Source organism: Limulus polyphemus, unplaced genomic scaffold (assembly GCF_000517525.1).
Source record: "Limulus polyphemus unplaced genomic scaffold, Limulus_polyphemus-2.1.2 Scaffold264, whole genome shotgun sequence".
NCBI lineage: Eukaryota > Metazoa > Arthropoda > Merostomata > Xiphosura > Limulidae > Limulus > Limulus polyphemus.
This window is the reverse complement of record NW_013665874.1, coordinates 725,333-742,793: the sequence shown is the minus strand read 5'-3', so window position 1 is coordinate 742,793 and position 17,461 is coordinate 725,333. Positions and strand designations below refer to the sequence as shown.

Genomic DNA, 17,461 nt, shown 5'->3' with positions numbered 1-17,461 from the left:
ATTTGCTGTCATGTTAAACTTATATTAAAGTTTTTCTTCATTACCCATTTAAGCCGTCTCCAGCCATTGTTTATATAACTTGTTCTTGTTTTAGTTGAAGATTATGCTAAGCATATATTTATAGCTAGTAAAGATTTTTTATGTTACAGGAGACGTTAGTGGTGGGTGCTTCCAATGACTTTGCAAGTCGTGTGTGGACAGTTGATGATTTGAGACTAAGGGTAAATTGCTTTAATTTCACAATAAAAAGAATATATTTATAAAAATAAATAAAGTTGTGTAAATTATGTTCTCCAGTTAACTTTAAGTTTAGATTTCCTTATTTTGGCATTTTATACCAGATAATGAATGAGTATGAAAACACCCAAATAGATTAAATGTAATTTCAAAAGACTGAAAGATAATACATTAGTCATCCTGGATGAGATATTCATTTTCATATTTCATCCAGATTTATCCAAATAATGATGAACTAGCTGTCTTACTAACCCTTAAATGATGCTACAGGGTTACACGCATAGACTGAACACTCACTCTGACATTTCAGTCACATTTGAAAATAATTATAGGTGTACATGCAATATTGAATTTAAAAAGTTACAAGAAACTTTCCAGTAGTTTAAATATGAAGTATATTTATATATATTTACCTGTGATATTCAAGAAAATACAAAGTATTGTCAATTATGATATTTAAGAAAGTTAAGCGTGCTATTGTAGAGAAAATAACATGTAATAAGTGTAAATAAATTTATTTATGCTTCCAGCACACACTTACAGGACATAGTGGAAAAGTTCTTGCAGCTAAGTTTCTTGGAGAGTTCAGTAAAGTTGTATCAGGTAGTCATGACAGAACACTCAAGATTTGGGATCTCAGAAGTAGGTCTTGTAAGTACCAAATGTCACAGGTTGTTTATCCTCATCTTAAAAATTAATGAAAGCGTTAGAGTACAACTAATACAGTTTGTTTGTCATTCATACCAGTTACAATGTAAAGAGATGCAGAATAAATCTCTTAATGATGAAAAATTATTTAAAATTTACTAATAATCCCGTTTTATAGCTAAACATTGAAAATGTAAAATCCATCCACCTAATACAAATTTGAAATTATTTGAGATTTTGATTTATTAATAACCTAAATATTAATTTTATCTAGGTATCAGAACAATATTTGCTGGTTCAAGCTGTAATGATCTAGTCACAAGTGATGGCTCTGGAACAAACATAATTAGTGGGCACTTTGATAAACGTATTAGGTTTTGGGACACAAGGTCAGAGTCTAGTGCTAATGAAATTTTACTTCAAGGAAAAATCACATCCTTAGACCTATCACCAGGTTAGTGCTTCATGAAGTGATTCAAAAAATATCAAGATAATTTGAAAACCTAAAGAGTAGTTTAAAGTGTAAAAGTCTTATGTAAGCATTTTGATTTTGTAATTACTTGATGTGACTCATTAGCAGCTTGTTATTGGAATTTTTTATAATCAATGTCCATTATAAATTGTCATTGTTTATCCTCATACATTGTCTGATACTAGCATTCTAACTTTTTATCTGATCAATATAAGAAGAGATAAAAATGAGCATAAAATCTCAATATATCAACAGTTTATCAAAAGTTTTTTTTTTGTTAAGATCTATATGGAGTTTAAGAATGAACAGTTAAAGCCTTGAAATTTGTTTAATCCTCTTCCTATAAGTCATGTCATACTGTATTCTTGCATCTGAATTTTGATGATTGAAATATAGCATTCATGGAAGATAAAGTACACATTGAAATTGGGTTATTCATGACTTAGTGGTTAATGTGTCAGACCATAAATCAGAAGGTCCATGTTTTACATCTTTTGTCACAGAATCATACTCTGCATGGTAAAATCCCACTATCTGATTAGAGTAATTCAAGATACGGGAGCGGGTGCTGTTGACTAGCCGAGTTCCCTTTATTCATTCAATTAAAAATTAGGGATGCCTAGTTCAGACAACCCTTGTGAAGCTTTATTGGAATATCTTAAAACAAACAAATAAGCTTTAATTAAAGTGACTAATAATACATAGGACATTGCTGATAATGGTTAAGCAAGCTTTGGCCAATTCTACATATATCATGGCATACTTCTTTTCGTAGTAAGATTAATATGCTATTACCATGAAGTAGTGACAAAATGGCTCCCAGAGGTAGAAATGGGGACAGGAACCATTACAAGTTGATTAGTAGCTTCCTAGCATTATAGTTTTCTCTAAGGGTATTAGGGTAAATCTCAACTTGTGTATCGATGTTGTTGAGTTGAACAAACTAATTTACTTTAATTTGAAGCTGCCTAATGATATAGCCAACATATATAAACCCGAAGCTTGGAGGAGGGCAAGAACAAAAAAGAATAGGAAACGGTTAAAGGAAAAATAGTATATGTAGTTACCATTTTGGCCAAATGACCTTTGTCCTTTTGCCATCAATTATCCATGGAAGCATTGCATTATCAAATGGTGAGGAATTTGCTATGAGGTAAATATTTAGGTGCTAAACACATCTATTGTAGCTTATACCTGCAGTGACATGTAACTACATTAACATATGCAGATAATTGTTATAAAATATGGTGAACCCTCTGTACAACTCACCATAATAATATACAAACACAAATGTTAAATATTTGAAAACTCAAAAGTTGCTCTTATAAATGATGGACGTAGTTTTGCTTAGTTGCTTCAAAAATTTCGTTGGTTAATCTTTGCTGTTTCAAATCATGAATAATTATTCTAAGTACATTGTGAAGTAAGTGTAATACTTATAGGAAATTTCTGAACATTTTTGCAATCTAGAAATGTAACAAAAATATATTTTTATAGTAAAAAAAAATGTATTTTATATATATCTTACAAAAGCATTTGTTATACTTGATATGCCACACATAAAATATAATTTTATCCTTGTAAAATCCAAATGTAGTATATATCAATGTAGAAGTTTCATATAGATCTTTACATAGTTTGTTTTTTATATTGCGTAAACATTTTTAATGTATTCAGTACGCATACAGTCCAGTTGATTTTCTAAGTCTTGCTGGTTATATACTGAAGTTTCTGAATGCTAGAATTAGTTGTATTCTTTGTAGATGGTTTCTACCTGTTAAGCTGTGTTAGAGATGACACCTTGAAACTTTTAGATCTTAGGATGAATCAAGTGATTCGGACGTTTTGGTGAGTGCAATTTGATTGAAAGTTAACTAATGCTAGGTTCATGTAATTCTATACTTTTTTTATTATAATTTATTTTTCGTAATTAAATGATAACCTAAAAAAAACTTTATATACTTAAACTTGGGTTGTTTTCACTGTGAGTAGGAATCTTCCAGATGTGAAAGCTTATACAGGTAACATGTTCATATATAGTATTAATTGCTTTACTTTTTGTTGAGTGAGTGAGTGAAAATTAAAAGAAAAAATTATTCACTTAATAGCAAGAAAATGAAAATATAATATTTATCTCTTATTAATTGACAAGCACTTTTGCTTATTATCTTGCACTTAACTTAAAAAATAAACATATAATAATTTAGTATAATAATTAAAATAAATTTTTCTGTTGGTTCATAATGGTTTCAACGATATTTTCTTGTTTAGGGTCAGTTCCTTTCAGAAACTATAAATTTAAATTTCTAATCATTGTATCTACTACTCAGCAATAAAACAGATAATGGTAGTTTTTTTAATCAATTAAAATTATCACTAAATTCTGTTCAATAATTTTTCATTATGTAACTCGTTCAGCTGGTGCAATAGGCCTATTGACACTCTTAGCCACTCCAGCTATTGCCTCCTTCCAATTAACATTTACTCTTGATAAACATAATCATTGTTAAGCACAACCCTCCATCTTATTTGAGGCCTTTCTCTTGGTCACCTCCTTGTACAAATACTTCATATACTGCTCTTATTGTTCTTTCCTCTCTTGCTTGCAGAGCATGATCAGCTGAGAATACTGGGGCTGATCGCTCTCTAAAAATATTAAGTGCACAAAAAGCCTTGGTTGCCAACCATATCCTAACTTCCACTTTGCTCAAAACTTCATTCCTTGCCATAACTAATAACTCCAAATAATGAAACACTATTATTCTTATCTTGCATTGATCTATTTCTTTCACTCTAGACTAAAATGTAGCTTGATTTCTACTACTGGAATGCATAACTTTTGTTTTCTTACAGTTAATAACCAATCCAAGTTTCTCTGCAGTTCTTCTTAACATTCTAAATGCATTTTATATTTATCATATTTTTTGTGCCTAAACAGCATTTGTACTGGTTATTTTCCCAGCAATATTTTTCCCTCTCTATTTTCCATTTGCCTTGCTACTTATTCCAATCCAAAATAAAAAAAACATAAGGAAAAGATCATTCAGAAAGATGGTCAATATATAACAGTTGGGTCACAAGATGGTGTTTTATTTATCTGGAACTGTAGTTCAGCTAGAGTAGAAAGAATGCTTAAGGAACATAACTATGGTTTATGTAATATATTTTATATTTTGCTGTAGAAGTCTTGAACCACCATTAGAGAAGGGGTTAACTAAATTCAGATTAACTTTTTAGTCTTCAGTGTTTTAACCACCAGTAGGGAGAGTATTAACTGTTCAGTCTTGGGAATTTTGTTTTTATACAGGATACATTTAGACATGAATAATAAAAATAAAACCAAATTTCTTTAATGAAGAATTGTTTTGAAAATTTTCATTTAATATAAAAGGAGACCCTACATAATGAAAGCATGTAGGTTGTTAGTTTATTCTTATTGTGGAGTATCTAACTGTTGTGATTTGTTTCCAAGCATCATAATTTTGTACTAGAAAACTGACTCGCATGTATGTTCAGCATTAGATGGATATCTTATGAAAAGACCATATAATGACAGTGTGTAGCTGCTCTTGCAATCATTTTGCAGTTGTTTTAGGATTTGACTTGCAGCAAGTGTAGTTTATGACTTTAAAGTTTGCTATATGATTAGTAAGGTAGTACAAATACAAAATTTACAAAATTCAAATTGTTGTGTAAGAAGGAATGGGGGATAACAAAAGACTAAATCATTCCAAAAATGGAATGGAATTAGACATGTATATATGTATATGAAGCACAATGTAGCAACAAGAAGATGTAGTATCTGCCTCCAGACACGACTGTCACAAAAAACAAAGGTAGATGTAAATAAAATTAGTGCTTACAATCTCAAATCATCCTATTTGTAATAAAGAATATTAAAAAAGAAACTCGGTGTTGGTTTCTTAAGCAACATACCACTAGTGGATAGTGAGCAGCTACAGAATAAGTACTAATTGTATTAGTAGGTCTAGAAGGTCTGTTCAAATCACAGGTGAACTCTACTAATAATAAAACAATCTCAAACTGAAGACCAGCTATAAAATAAGACTTGAATATTAGTTTTGAGTAGGCTCTTAAAGTTATAAAATAGAATCCAATGATGAGCTGTGAAATAGAATTTAATTGGTGTGTTTTAATGTAGGCCTTTAAAATTTTTTTATAAAAAAAAGACACTATGATCAACTCTAAAGTAGAACTAAAAAAAGTATATCAGTTTGTGTTATATGTTTATGTAAATTATAAAATTTGATATATTTTTATGCTTTTAAATCTTAACATGTTGTGATACAGTATATTTATCTCACATTATTTCTTATAGCGCTGATGGTTTCAAGGTTGGATGTGACTGGACACGTGCCAAATTTAGCCCCGATGGTCAATATATAACAGTTGGGTCACAAGATGGTGTTTTATTCATCTGGAACTGTAGTTCAGCTAGAGTGGAAAAAACGCTTAAAGAACATAAGTATGGTTTATGTAATGTATTTCATATTTTGTTGTAGAAGTCCTGAAATGTAATGTATTTTGTTAAAACTTGTTTGTATTTACTTAGTTTCATCCTATGTTGTTTTGTGTAGTTTTAATAGATTCCTTATATTTTTATTAGAAACATGTCAGGCATATATTCATATGTATTTGCCATTTTTTGATATGTTCTTTGTTTTCTTTAGCTGTTGTTTTTAGGCTGGTATTTCTTCTGAAAATTACTTATATAATTCAGTATTCATTACCTCAGTATATTTAATGAACTTAAAGGATTTTTTTTTCTATCATATTTTTATCACCTTGTTTCAAGTACATATTGTGTTATGCACTACCTCTCCAGTAGTGCAAGCGTGATCAGTGGTAATTATTTTAGCCCTGAATTACGTGTGAAAGATTGAACTTTAATTTATACTCATTTTGTGTTACTAACCCGTTGATTAATCATTCTTCTACTGGGCATACTATATTGAAAATATACACATAATTTTATTTGCAACCACCCTTAGGGAAAGGGTAAACTAAATTTAGAGTAACTACTTAGTCTTCAGTGTTTTAACCACCAGTAGGGAGAGGATTAACTGTTCAGTCTTGTTTTCATACAGGATACATTTTGACATTGTTTTTTCTTATAGAAAGTCTTTTTATTGATTTTGTTTCTTTCTTTAATGTAGTTATATTTAGGTCTAAAAAATTAGAATTAGTGTCATGAAACAATAAAAACCTAACTTTTCAATAAATAAATTATATTAGCTATTAAATAAACTGAGCTGATACTTTGTGTTATAGCCACTTTAATTATACTTTTGTTTTATTTCCAGTACTATTATTACTGCTTGTTCTTGGAATCCAAGTGGGCAGTACATTATCAGTGTGGACAAGAATAAAAAAGCTATTGTATGGACTGATATATGAAAGCAGATTATGGATTCCATCTGAAGAACAAATGTATTATGAATATCTTTAGCCACAAATATCTTTGGTTATCGATGTCTTCAACTGGAAAGCAATTTTGTTGTGAATCTTTTAGATATCAAAATGAAAGCTTTTCTGTTGGGAATCATCTTATGTTTATTTGAAAGCAATTGCGAGGAAAACTAGTGTTCAATGAAATCAAAGCTGCAGACTTTCTGATGTCTAACAAGTCAAAGCATATTTGCACTGAATCTTAACACATGAGGTGGATCTACTTCTGAATAGAAAGAAAGTTCCTACAACTCTTTCCTGAAAGAGAACATCTTGGATTCAACAGATGGAGAGTTCTTTCTGATTTAAAACCACAAGCAGAAATCTCATTAGTTGAAAAAGTCAACTTTAACTTGTTCTATTTTACTTAAGAGTTCTTCTTTATAACTGTTAACTGATTTAGCACAGCAGAAAGAACTGTGATTAATAAAAAAAATCTTCCGTTACACAGTTGTATCTTGTTAACTGTACACTGTAGAAACTCGGGATGAGTTAAAGAATGGAGTGTTTATAAGAAAGAATTGCTTTTTTTAGCTAGCTATTGTGGTCACTTGGTTCATGTAACAATTTTATATTTGAATGTGTACTGAGGTAACATCTAACCTGAAACAGTAATTGTATATTCTTGCTCTTGTACAGTTTGTCATAAAACTTGAGATTGTATATGGAAGTTTTACTGGTCAATGATTTGGTGCTTTAGTTGGTGATCAAAATATTTTGGTGAAAGTAATGCAAAATGTAGTTCCAAGTTAGGTGTTTTGAAGGGCAGTTGTTCAATGTGTGGTCTTCCTGTTGTGATAATATATATAACTTCAAACTGTCTTATTCTTATGGAAAATATTTTAAAGTAAAAAATCTACAGTTTTTTTTTTCCGAAACAATTTGCTTGAACTTCATAAAACCACATATAGCCTACATTGAATGTCAATAGGAATTATAAATGAAACCCATATTTATTGATAAATTGTGGAATTGCAATGTTTATAAAGATAAAAAATAAATATTTTAAATACATTTGTAATAATACCAGGATAAGTACACACACAGACATGCATATATAGACATCAAATGTTATTTAGCTTGCTGCCTCAAGTTTCTCAATACTGAAACAGTGTATGATTGAATAATTAATGTATGTAAAGAAAATGTTTCAAGAAATTTTTAACAATTTTTAGATACCAAATATTGTGCTTCAAGCAAATCCTGCATTGTTTTTGTATCAGTTAAGCTAAATAAGCAGGTAATGGAGAAATTAAATATTCACATGTAAGTAATAATTCTTCAGTAAAAATACTGTTGCCAAGTTTGAAATAGACAAAGCTTTTGTTATTTGTATAGATCTTGGGAAAAACTAATGTACATTAGAACCATGGTAGTGTGCAGTTACACTGATAAACATAATGGAGTGTGTTTAAAAAAAATAATAAGACATTGATCATCAGCATAATATATTTAAAAACACCAAATAAATAATCTCTTAACAATGGCAACTCCAGAAGTTCTAAAACTTTTGCAGCTGTCATACCCCTTTTCAAGTTTAGTAGAAATTATTGTATCCACACAATGAATAAGTGTATAATTATTATTTTTGAATGGTGTAAATTTTCCCCCTTGGTTTTTTTCATATAATCCTTCAATAACCACCACATACCTCTCATTTAGTCAAATGAACGGTTGTTTCCACTGATGTCGTGTGAAAACATCTCTAGGAACCTCGTACAGTGCACCATAAATTCATAAGAATACATCTGTCAGAGATTTACATACACTTAAAGCTTGACATATATAAACACTAGGATTGGTTGTTGGATTGAAGAAATTGGAATACAACTGTTAAATTGGCCATACAGCATGAGACCTGAAATTTCTTGCTTGTGTCCAAAACATAGCTGATTTAGTAAGAAGCACAAGTATCAAACATAACTTATGATCCATAATTGTAAATGCTGTTTAAGTTTGTATTTGAAGAAATTCCACGAAATGTAGGGGGTTTTTCCTAGTGTGCAGGTGATTACAAATTGTACACCTGTAAAAATATTTGTGCAGTTGAAAATTCACCTATATAAGTAACTTCAAGTGGATGAATATTTAAAAATCATATTTAAGATTATAAAATTCCATTACAGAGTTGATAAAGAAATGTATTTACTAGAATATTCTTTATTTTTTGGATAATTTGTTATTAGGGCTGTATATATATGAGGTGCAATAACTCCTCGTGTATCAAAAAATGATGCAGTTTAAAAAAAATCCTTAGAAAAAAGCTCCAATGAAATGATTTTTTTTCAGACGGATTTCTTCTATTAGAAACTTTAGTGTTCATACCAATGTGTTTAGTCTACAAGTCAGAAAAGCTGATAACAGATGTTAAATCAAGTCTTGTGCTTTGGTAAAATCTGAGATTTGTAATAAGTTTTGTAAAGTTCTTGAAATTTTCAAAAGGTGGTTCTCAGATGTTATGAAAAACCAAAGCTAACAATTTTAACAATAAAAAAAAATATTGAATTAGATGATGGACAAATAAGTATCTTAAATTGCTACTGTTATAATAAGCATATTTTTGGAAACTATTAAAAAAAAAGTGTATTTCATCCTCTGGAAGAAGTCCTATACTTTATTTATTTTAGACAAAATTAGAAAGGGGTTATCTTGCATATAAAATACATAATTGCACATGGTTCAGTAATAGTCCTGGGTTCTTTTCTCTAACCTTTGGTGGTCCTGTTAATTTTATGTTGTTGTTGTTATGACAGTGTTTTTGAACATAACATTATGTGATCTGTGAATTTGACAAAAAATTATTGTTCATAAATCACTTAATTTTACCAGTCTTTAGTTTTATAATCTTAAGGTCTTGCTTGTTGTAACTTTCTTTCAGTTAATCTAGAGGAAGAAAAACTTTTGAGGTTATAAAAAAAAATTGCTATCTCCAAAGTAATATTTTCAAGGATAAGAAAGCTATAAAACTTATTTCTAGCATTGTTTGCTACCATTTGCCAGTTTCTTAATATGTGGCAGAATTACATGTGATATAGTTTTCCATTTGTAAATATGTACACTTTTTGTACAGAAACAGTGACTGTGGTGTTTAACAGTAGTATTTTCTACTACTACATTTTTCATTTGATCATTTACAGAATAAAACTAAGTATATCGTAAACTATTTACGTAGTCTCTGCTTCATGGATAATTTAAGGAGTAACCTTCTGTGTGTGTGTGTGTGTGTACGTGTATTCTTTTGTTTGATTTTTAGCATTACATAGTTGTATTTATATATAGTAAAATAATGATCAAGCGGTTCACTAAAGTTTCACTCGGAGATACGATATAGGTGAAACAGTTCTTCGTTGAACCATGCTAAACACTAGCTACTATAAATGCCTAGGACGATTTTACACAAAATATTTCCCTGAAAGGGGTCACCTGTTTTAACCACTTGCCCCATTATACAGTTGTGTGTTGTCTGTCAATTAGTCAGTACACACTAAAATGATATCACATAAGGGATGCTTAACATTGCAATTTGTACTGTTGTGACATAACTAAAATGTGCTCATGCCATGAATCACGAGAAGAATTATGCACTCTGTAGGCTAGAACACAACATGACATATGAACTTCAAAAGTACGAAATAAAAAATTTCTTACTCTTAATTTTGGTTTTATTTACTGTTGAAACAGAACACTTTTGGGGACCCTGCAGAAGTACATATAGATTATGTTTCATTAATGGGAATATTTCAAACCAACAAATTTAAAACACAACATATCCTTCTTTGCTTTCACTCGTAAGTTCTTAGAATTACTAATATAGTTTTCTCGTATTGCTGATTTGTTGCTTGGCATACCCTGGGAACAAGAACACTAGCTTGCTAGTTTTTCTAAATGGTAGAAAAGTTAATTCAAATGGAAAAAATAATTTGTGTTAGAAATAAAACAAACAAAATTGGGTAATTAATCCTTGCCCTAAAAATATCTGATTTGTAAAGGATGTAAATAAAAATGATAATAATTACTAATCATTTACTTGATCTAGTTCACACCATAACAGTTATTGTTTGTGAAAGTTGATGATATAAATAACACCTAGACCACTAACCATGTCTGTTGTATCCCTGCTGGCCTAATGAAACCTGGTGTTGGACAAAAGGCCTTGTTGGCACTAGATGTGACATATGTAGTGTGGTTGATATATTGAAATATATTCTTCATTAATTTCATTCATGAGTGCTTAGACTATATAAATAGTAATTAGTTAATGTTTGACATGCAGTTCTTAAAACTGAGTTGTAATACTGATCTGACACTGGTAAACTACTGAAAAAGAAGAAGAAATCTGTATCAACAAATTTAATCACTTATCTGGGCCAGTGGTAAATTTATGGATTTCAGTGCTAAAATCTAGAGATTCAATTCCTCACAGTGGGCAGAGCATAGATAACCTATTGTGTAGATTTGTGCAAAAACAATTAAACACTGCTCTGGAATTGTATCAAGAACAAAGAAAAAATCTTTAGTTATTTTATTTCCCAGGTAAAAGCAGCAGAACTTTTTATACATAACCACCGACTGAAAATTAGAATACAAGCATCTTCCTTAATTTATACTTTCAATATTTATACATTATTCTCTCATTCATTTTGTGCTACGTACTGTTTATGCTTCATAATTTTCACATCACTACAATTTTTTCACATTTGATTGTTTATACTGAATATTTCTATAAAGTCCACAAGCAATTCTTCATTGATATAGTTCTTTTGTAGTGTCTTTCCTAAGGTTCCATGAATAATTTTATCAGGTTCAAAATAATGTTTTATAACAACAATCCTTTTGAAACAAATTACTTTTAATAGCCCTACAGGGGTTTCAATTGTGATTCCTTGTACCATTTCCAACTTTGTTTCAGCTTCTCCAGTGAATAGGTTGTTCAGTTTAGACAATATCCTGTACAATGACTTCCTGATAGTATTTACGAAAGGATGTAGCTCTTCTAGGATTTTTCATCAGGGATGTAACTGGTTAACATTTTATGTTTTGTTTTCAAGTATTGTTACATTATTTTTTGTAGGTCGTTCTTTCAAAGCATGTTGAGTTCCTAAAATGTAGATGCATAATAATCCTTAAAACAATAATACATACATGCATTTATTTACCTCTTGGCAGAGTAAATTGTTTACGACACCTAACTAATGTACTGAAATTGTCTGTATTATATCATCAAAATGTATAGTATCACACTGGCATATTGCAAGATTTCAGCCTACTTTCCAATTCATGAATTTTCTATACGCATCAAATTAACTTACTTTGTGACATTAATTAAAGTTTGTACTTACAATATTGAAGTAATGGATTATTATGTAAAGGAAAACATTTCTGTTTATAAAAATCTGCCATATTTAGCCCATAAAAAATGTTTTTCACTTGTAGCTGTAGATGATCTGAGAACAAATTTTAAAAGGATGCACCACAGCAAAACAGATACATTGGTTGTTTAGTACAGTGAAACCTTGTTAATAAAAACATATTTCTGATGAATTAATTCATACAGATAGTTAAATAAATCACTGAATACAATGGATACTATTAATAAACACGAGTTCTCAACTGATAAATGTGAAGGTGGGCATGCAACTGGTAAACAAAAAGCAATTGTATATACAATAAACTTACCAGTTTGTTATTCTATACTTGTCAGTAATTACACATTGTGTTAATTAAAGTGCCATTTCATTACCTTCACATAAAAACATCATTTTTATTTCTACCCAATTTTGTACTTGCAGAATACAAAATATGTAGTATTGGTCAAATGTACAACAAATCACTACCCAAGGTCTGATTTTGTACTCAATTTTTTTCTTCAGAAGCTTCTCGGCAGTTTTAAATAAATAACACATTACATCATCATCTTCACAAAAATCGCTGTTTTGTTTGAATCAAGGCTAGATAGTGCTTTAGCTGGTTGAACTGGTGGATAACTTTCAATATCAGATTCACTGTCACCACATGCTTGAAGAGCAACAATGGAAACGACTTCTTCATCTGACAACTCTTGACCATCTGGTTCTGCTAAGTCAATGATGACCTACTGATAAGCTGACATAGTGTCATTACTACCTACAATGATTGTGTTTTGATTGGCACTTGTTTCACCTTCTAACTTTGTCTTCTTTATTCCAAAGCTTATTAGCTTTTTCAATAAGCATTTTGTCATCAATACATAAATTTCTTCAAGTGATATCACACATGTAAAGATACAGAGCTTGCTCCATGTTTGCATGCTTTCAATTTCTTGCTCTTGTTTGTTCACCTGAATTTTCTGGAATATTTTACCCACTTTTCTTTGTGATAAAGAATGTCAGATATGATTGACTTACCGAAGAGAACATTATTTTCTAAACTGAAATGCCTATTGATGGTATCACATCATGCCTTTGCTTTCTTGTATAAACAAACATCACATTTTAATAATGCTCATATTTCTATGTCTGTTTTGTGGAGCACTGTTACTTGATTGTAGCATATATCACTTTTATGACTTCTGCATATCTATTATAGTTTATACCTAAAAGTCATTCTCAGAAAAACTTTTAAACTGGTATCCATTAGTTAGTTCAGGTATTTTTGTGGTTAGCAATTATTACTTCATTTCTTGTTCTCATTGACCCCCTACTTGACTCTTGTGGAGTTATGTACAAATTACTGAATCTTGTATCCATAGGAAATGCGTATTTGTTATAAAAAATAGCCTTTTGGATTCCGAATGAGAATATATCAAGATTATTAATCAAATTTTCCATTATGATAAGTCATTTGGACTAATGAGGGCAATGCTTTTATATTTTATGATAATATATAAAAAATATTTATTCTTGATGTTTTAACACAAATTGAATTTTTTAAAGCATTTAACAGAGGTTTTTAAGTAGAATGCAACAACACTACTAGTGAATCCAATTGATTATCTACAGAATGCAACAAAGAATGGGTCATGTGATTGCTTAAGTCCTATACTGTATGATAGCGCAATTTACAGTAACCAAAAGTTATTATCAAACCACAAAATATTATATCATATTGGTATTTTAATACAATATGGTATATTAACAGATCATTCAGTTGCAAGTTTAAAGTTTTTTATTGACATATAATATACAAAAGTTATTGTATTTTTTATTAACTAGTAATATGGATGAATCTTAAGAATTATGTTTTGTTTATTTTTGATAAATCATGCAGCTTAGGGCATTATCTTCTTCTGTAAATTATAATGTAAATATTTTTTAATAAAGCAATAAATAAGAATTCAGAGAATTATGAATATTTTTTCTACTAAAATAAAATAAATATAGAAATCATTATTTTGCTGATACATACAACACCTGTACTTGTTTTCACTAAAATTCATGTCAAACATGAAAGTAGTAAAACGACCAATTAAAAGTGGTTTCCAGTTTGAGAAACTTAGTTGAAATCAAAAATATTTTGGGGACCTTTCACAAATTGTGAAACATTGGTTTGAAAAGAAGAATAAGAGGTAGGAAATAAAGGCTTTGAAGAGCATGACTAAAATATGGTGGCTCAATGTTAAGCATGAAAAATTCTAGGTTTTGGACCTGCTGTGGGAACACCATGGATAGCCCACTATGTAGTTTTTCTGTTTAACAACAAAACATAGTAGAAAAGTTCAACAAAATCAATAGCGTGAAAAAGTGATTAGCTTTATTTACATGTCTTTTCAACATTTTGTATCTTCCTCACTTACGCAGCTCTTTTATCAGAACTAATCTATATTTTTAGTCAGTTTTGACCACTTCATGAGCATTTCTTAAAACAACTTCCAGATTGTATTTAAAAGAAGTTGATGATCTACAGAATTTTGATGATGTCTTTAATATTAAAAAGTCACTCATTGATACTGGAATTGCACCAGCATATACATATAGATTTGAAAATTAATTTGTAAATCGTAATATTTTACATTAACTCGAAACATGTGGCTGTCAAGACTGACACAACATGTGCACATTTGGAGGATAAAAATTAACAATGTTACTGAAGTTCAGTTAAAAACTTACAAGAAAATGGACAATTTGCAGGAAATGAATAAGTTTGAATTAAACTACCAATGTCTCTTTCACCATATGTTATAAAATTTTACTCAATGGCTATTTTGATCATCACAACTCTACCACTTAATAAAACAGTATTTATACAAATTATTCTAGATACCAAAGCCATGTTCCCTTTAACTGTTAATACATCTTACAACTATAACAATTCCATGAATCATAAAATTTGTAAGAACACTTCCATCTTCAAAACTCATAAAGAAACACCACTTTCATCTTTCAAACTTGTAAATAACACCACTTTCATATGCCAAATAGATAAAAAATACCATTTCCATCTTCTAAACTCACAAATAAACACCTCTTCCATCTTCCAAACTCAGAAACAAAATGCCACTTTCACGTTCCGAACTCATAAAGAAATGCCACTTCCATCTTCCAAACTCATAAATAAACCTCAAGTGAAAAACAGAAAAATAAACAAAAGTACCACATGTAAACTGGAATGATTTTTTCCAGTCAGTTTGAAATATGTTACCAGAAAGTGATAAAGTCAAAGACTGCTGAAGATATAGAACGCTTCCTTCAGTTACTTTACTCAGAAATGCTTCAAGAGTCCATGAATTTAACAGCATATGGTCAGTTCATTGATTTCATCCAGGATGAATATGTACATCATTATACTGAATGAAATTGATCTTACTTTGTGGAAAGTTTGTTCAAAGTAGAAAAACTTGGAATTCATCACTGTTGTTGAAAGACTACTCATAACTACATGAAATGGTATAATCATTAGGATTAATCTGGTAAGTAAATCATGTAGTTCTAAAGGAAAGTAAATTTTGATGATTGATCTCTGCTTTCCTACATCACAAAGAGAATACATGTTACTCTATCTTCTGTGTTAGAAGTAAAAATTAGTGCATGCTGTTGTTCTAACTAATGTACAAGAAGTCTGTAGATAATATTCTTATCTCCTGCTTATGTTATTATTTTTGATTACGTTCTCAGTGTGTGACTGAATGTTGTTCCATTTGTCAATATAAATTTGTGCTTGTTTACTCTCTTTTTCTTTTAAGTTATTTATGCACCACATTGCTTGTGGGTCAACAAGATATTTTATTTACGGGATCCCTAATAACATACGACTCACATAAAAATTTAAATAAGAGTACCTACTAATATTGCACTTAATCCCAATAATTATTGCTGGGGTCCCTATGTATTTTCCATAGAACATTTGCAAGTTCACCCATTAATTTTGGTTAGTTATTTACTCTGTGCAATATGAGGCAGAATAAATTGTTCAGTATTATGCAATATGTAGATTCTACCAGTAATGAATGGTATAAAGACAAGTCTGTAATTTGAGAGTATTAGGTAGTAACATATTCACCACATCAAGTGAAAACTAAGTTACATTAGTTAGAATGCAACATACCGTGGTCTAATTAATTATGTCTTTTAATTTAACATACAGTAATAGTACTATTTTTTATTGATTACATAAATCTAACATTACCATATCAACAATTTAGGTTTGTCTAAATTAGATTCAAGTTTTAGTGTAAGAGCTTATTTTCCTAGCTGGAAGGTTTCTGCTTAAAGTTAGATAGTTGAACCTCAAAAGGAAAGCTATTTCACATGGATGACATTAGATCTGTAGACATATTTTTGGCCAGGTATCTGCAAATATCAGAAAATCCTGTAAATATGAAGAAAAAAAAAGGAGATTAACCCCATGAAGATTTCACACGTTGCTAAAATTTCAACCAAAAATATACTGCCATTAAATGTTGAGTGCAATTTGGTAATAAGACTTCATACTATCATCTTAATAATTTTATACCAGCTGTATGAATCTATATTAACAAGACTTGAGAGTACTAGGAGTACTAATACTATGAATTAAAATAAGAAAAATATCAAAAGTGTGTAAAATGCAGGCATATCATGTTTTCTACTTACTTTTAATGATATAAGAATTTTAAAAAATTTTCATTCAGTCATTTTCTAGGCAGTTTTAATATAAATACATACTTCAGTAAAATGCTGAAATTTATCTTTTTTTCTAGCTGCTTTGTTTCTTTTTACTCTATAGCATATGGTGTCTACTGTGTCCAAGATGTTGCAGTATAATTCATTGCAACAATCTTTGCTGGCCAAGTAGATTATGTCTGTATGTTATAGCCAGCAAATGCTACGAGAGAATAACAGTCATGTGGTCATATTGTTATGACAGCAGAAGTCATGCAACACTGGGAGCATGCGTGCTGGACTTTCTCGAAGGATCATGAATTTTCCTGGCAACTCTACTTTGTTCGAGGCGCCCTATTTTTTCTTTAGTATATAAGCCTGGTGAGAAAAACCAGCACAATAAGAGAGATATAGATAGATCGAAGAGATAGATAATTGAGTCAAGCGAACAGTAGGCACCGTAAGTAAAGTGTGTGAATCACTGTGATTAAAAAGCGTAGTGTTAAAAAGGTTGTTATGTTTTAAAGAGACGATAAACGCACTGAGTGTGGAATTATCATGTACTAAAGTTTGTATTGAG

The 17,461-nt window shown here is 30.1% G+C and overlaps 1 protein-coding gene across 2 annotated transcripts in view; it reads left to right on the top strand.

Moving 5' to 3' along the window:
• LOC106456853 (autophagy-related protein 16-1-like) overlaps window positions 1-7,489 on the top strand; it is a 44,022-nt gene extending 36,533 nt beyond the window's left edge. For both annotated transcript variants that reach the window (XM_022382634.1, XM_022382635.1), the window contains 6 exons: window positions 150-221; window positions 768-888; window positions 1,160-1,339; window positions 3,121-3,205; window positions 5,697-5,843; window positions 6,682-7,489. In XM_022382634.1, the coding sequence (XP_022238342.1) occupies window positions 150-221; window positions 768-888; window positions 1,160-1,339; window positions 3,121-3,205; window positions 5,697-5,843; window positions 6,682-6,775 (699 nt within the window). In that variant the 3' untranslated portion in view covers window positions 6,776-7,489. The remainder of the gene's footprint in view (window positions 1-149; window positions 222-767; window positions 889-1,159; window positions 1,340-3,120; window positions 3,206-5,696; window positions 5,844-6,681) is intronic.
• Window positions 7,490-17,461: the final 9,972 nt, after the last annotated feature.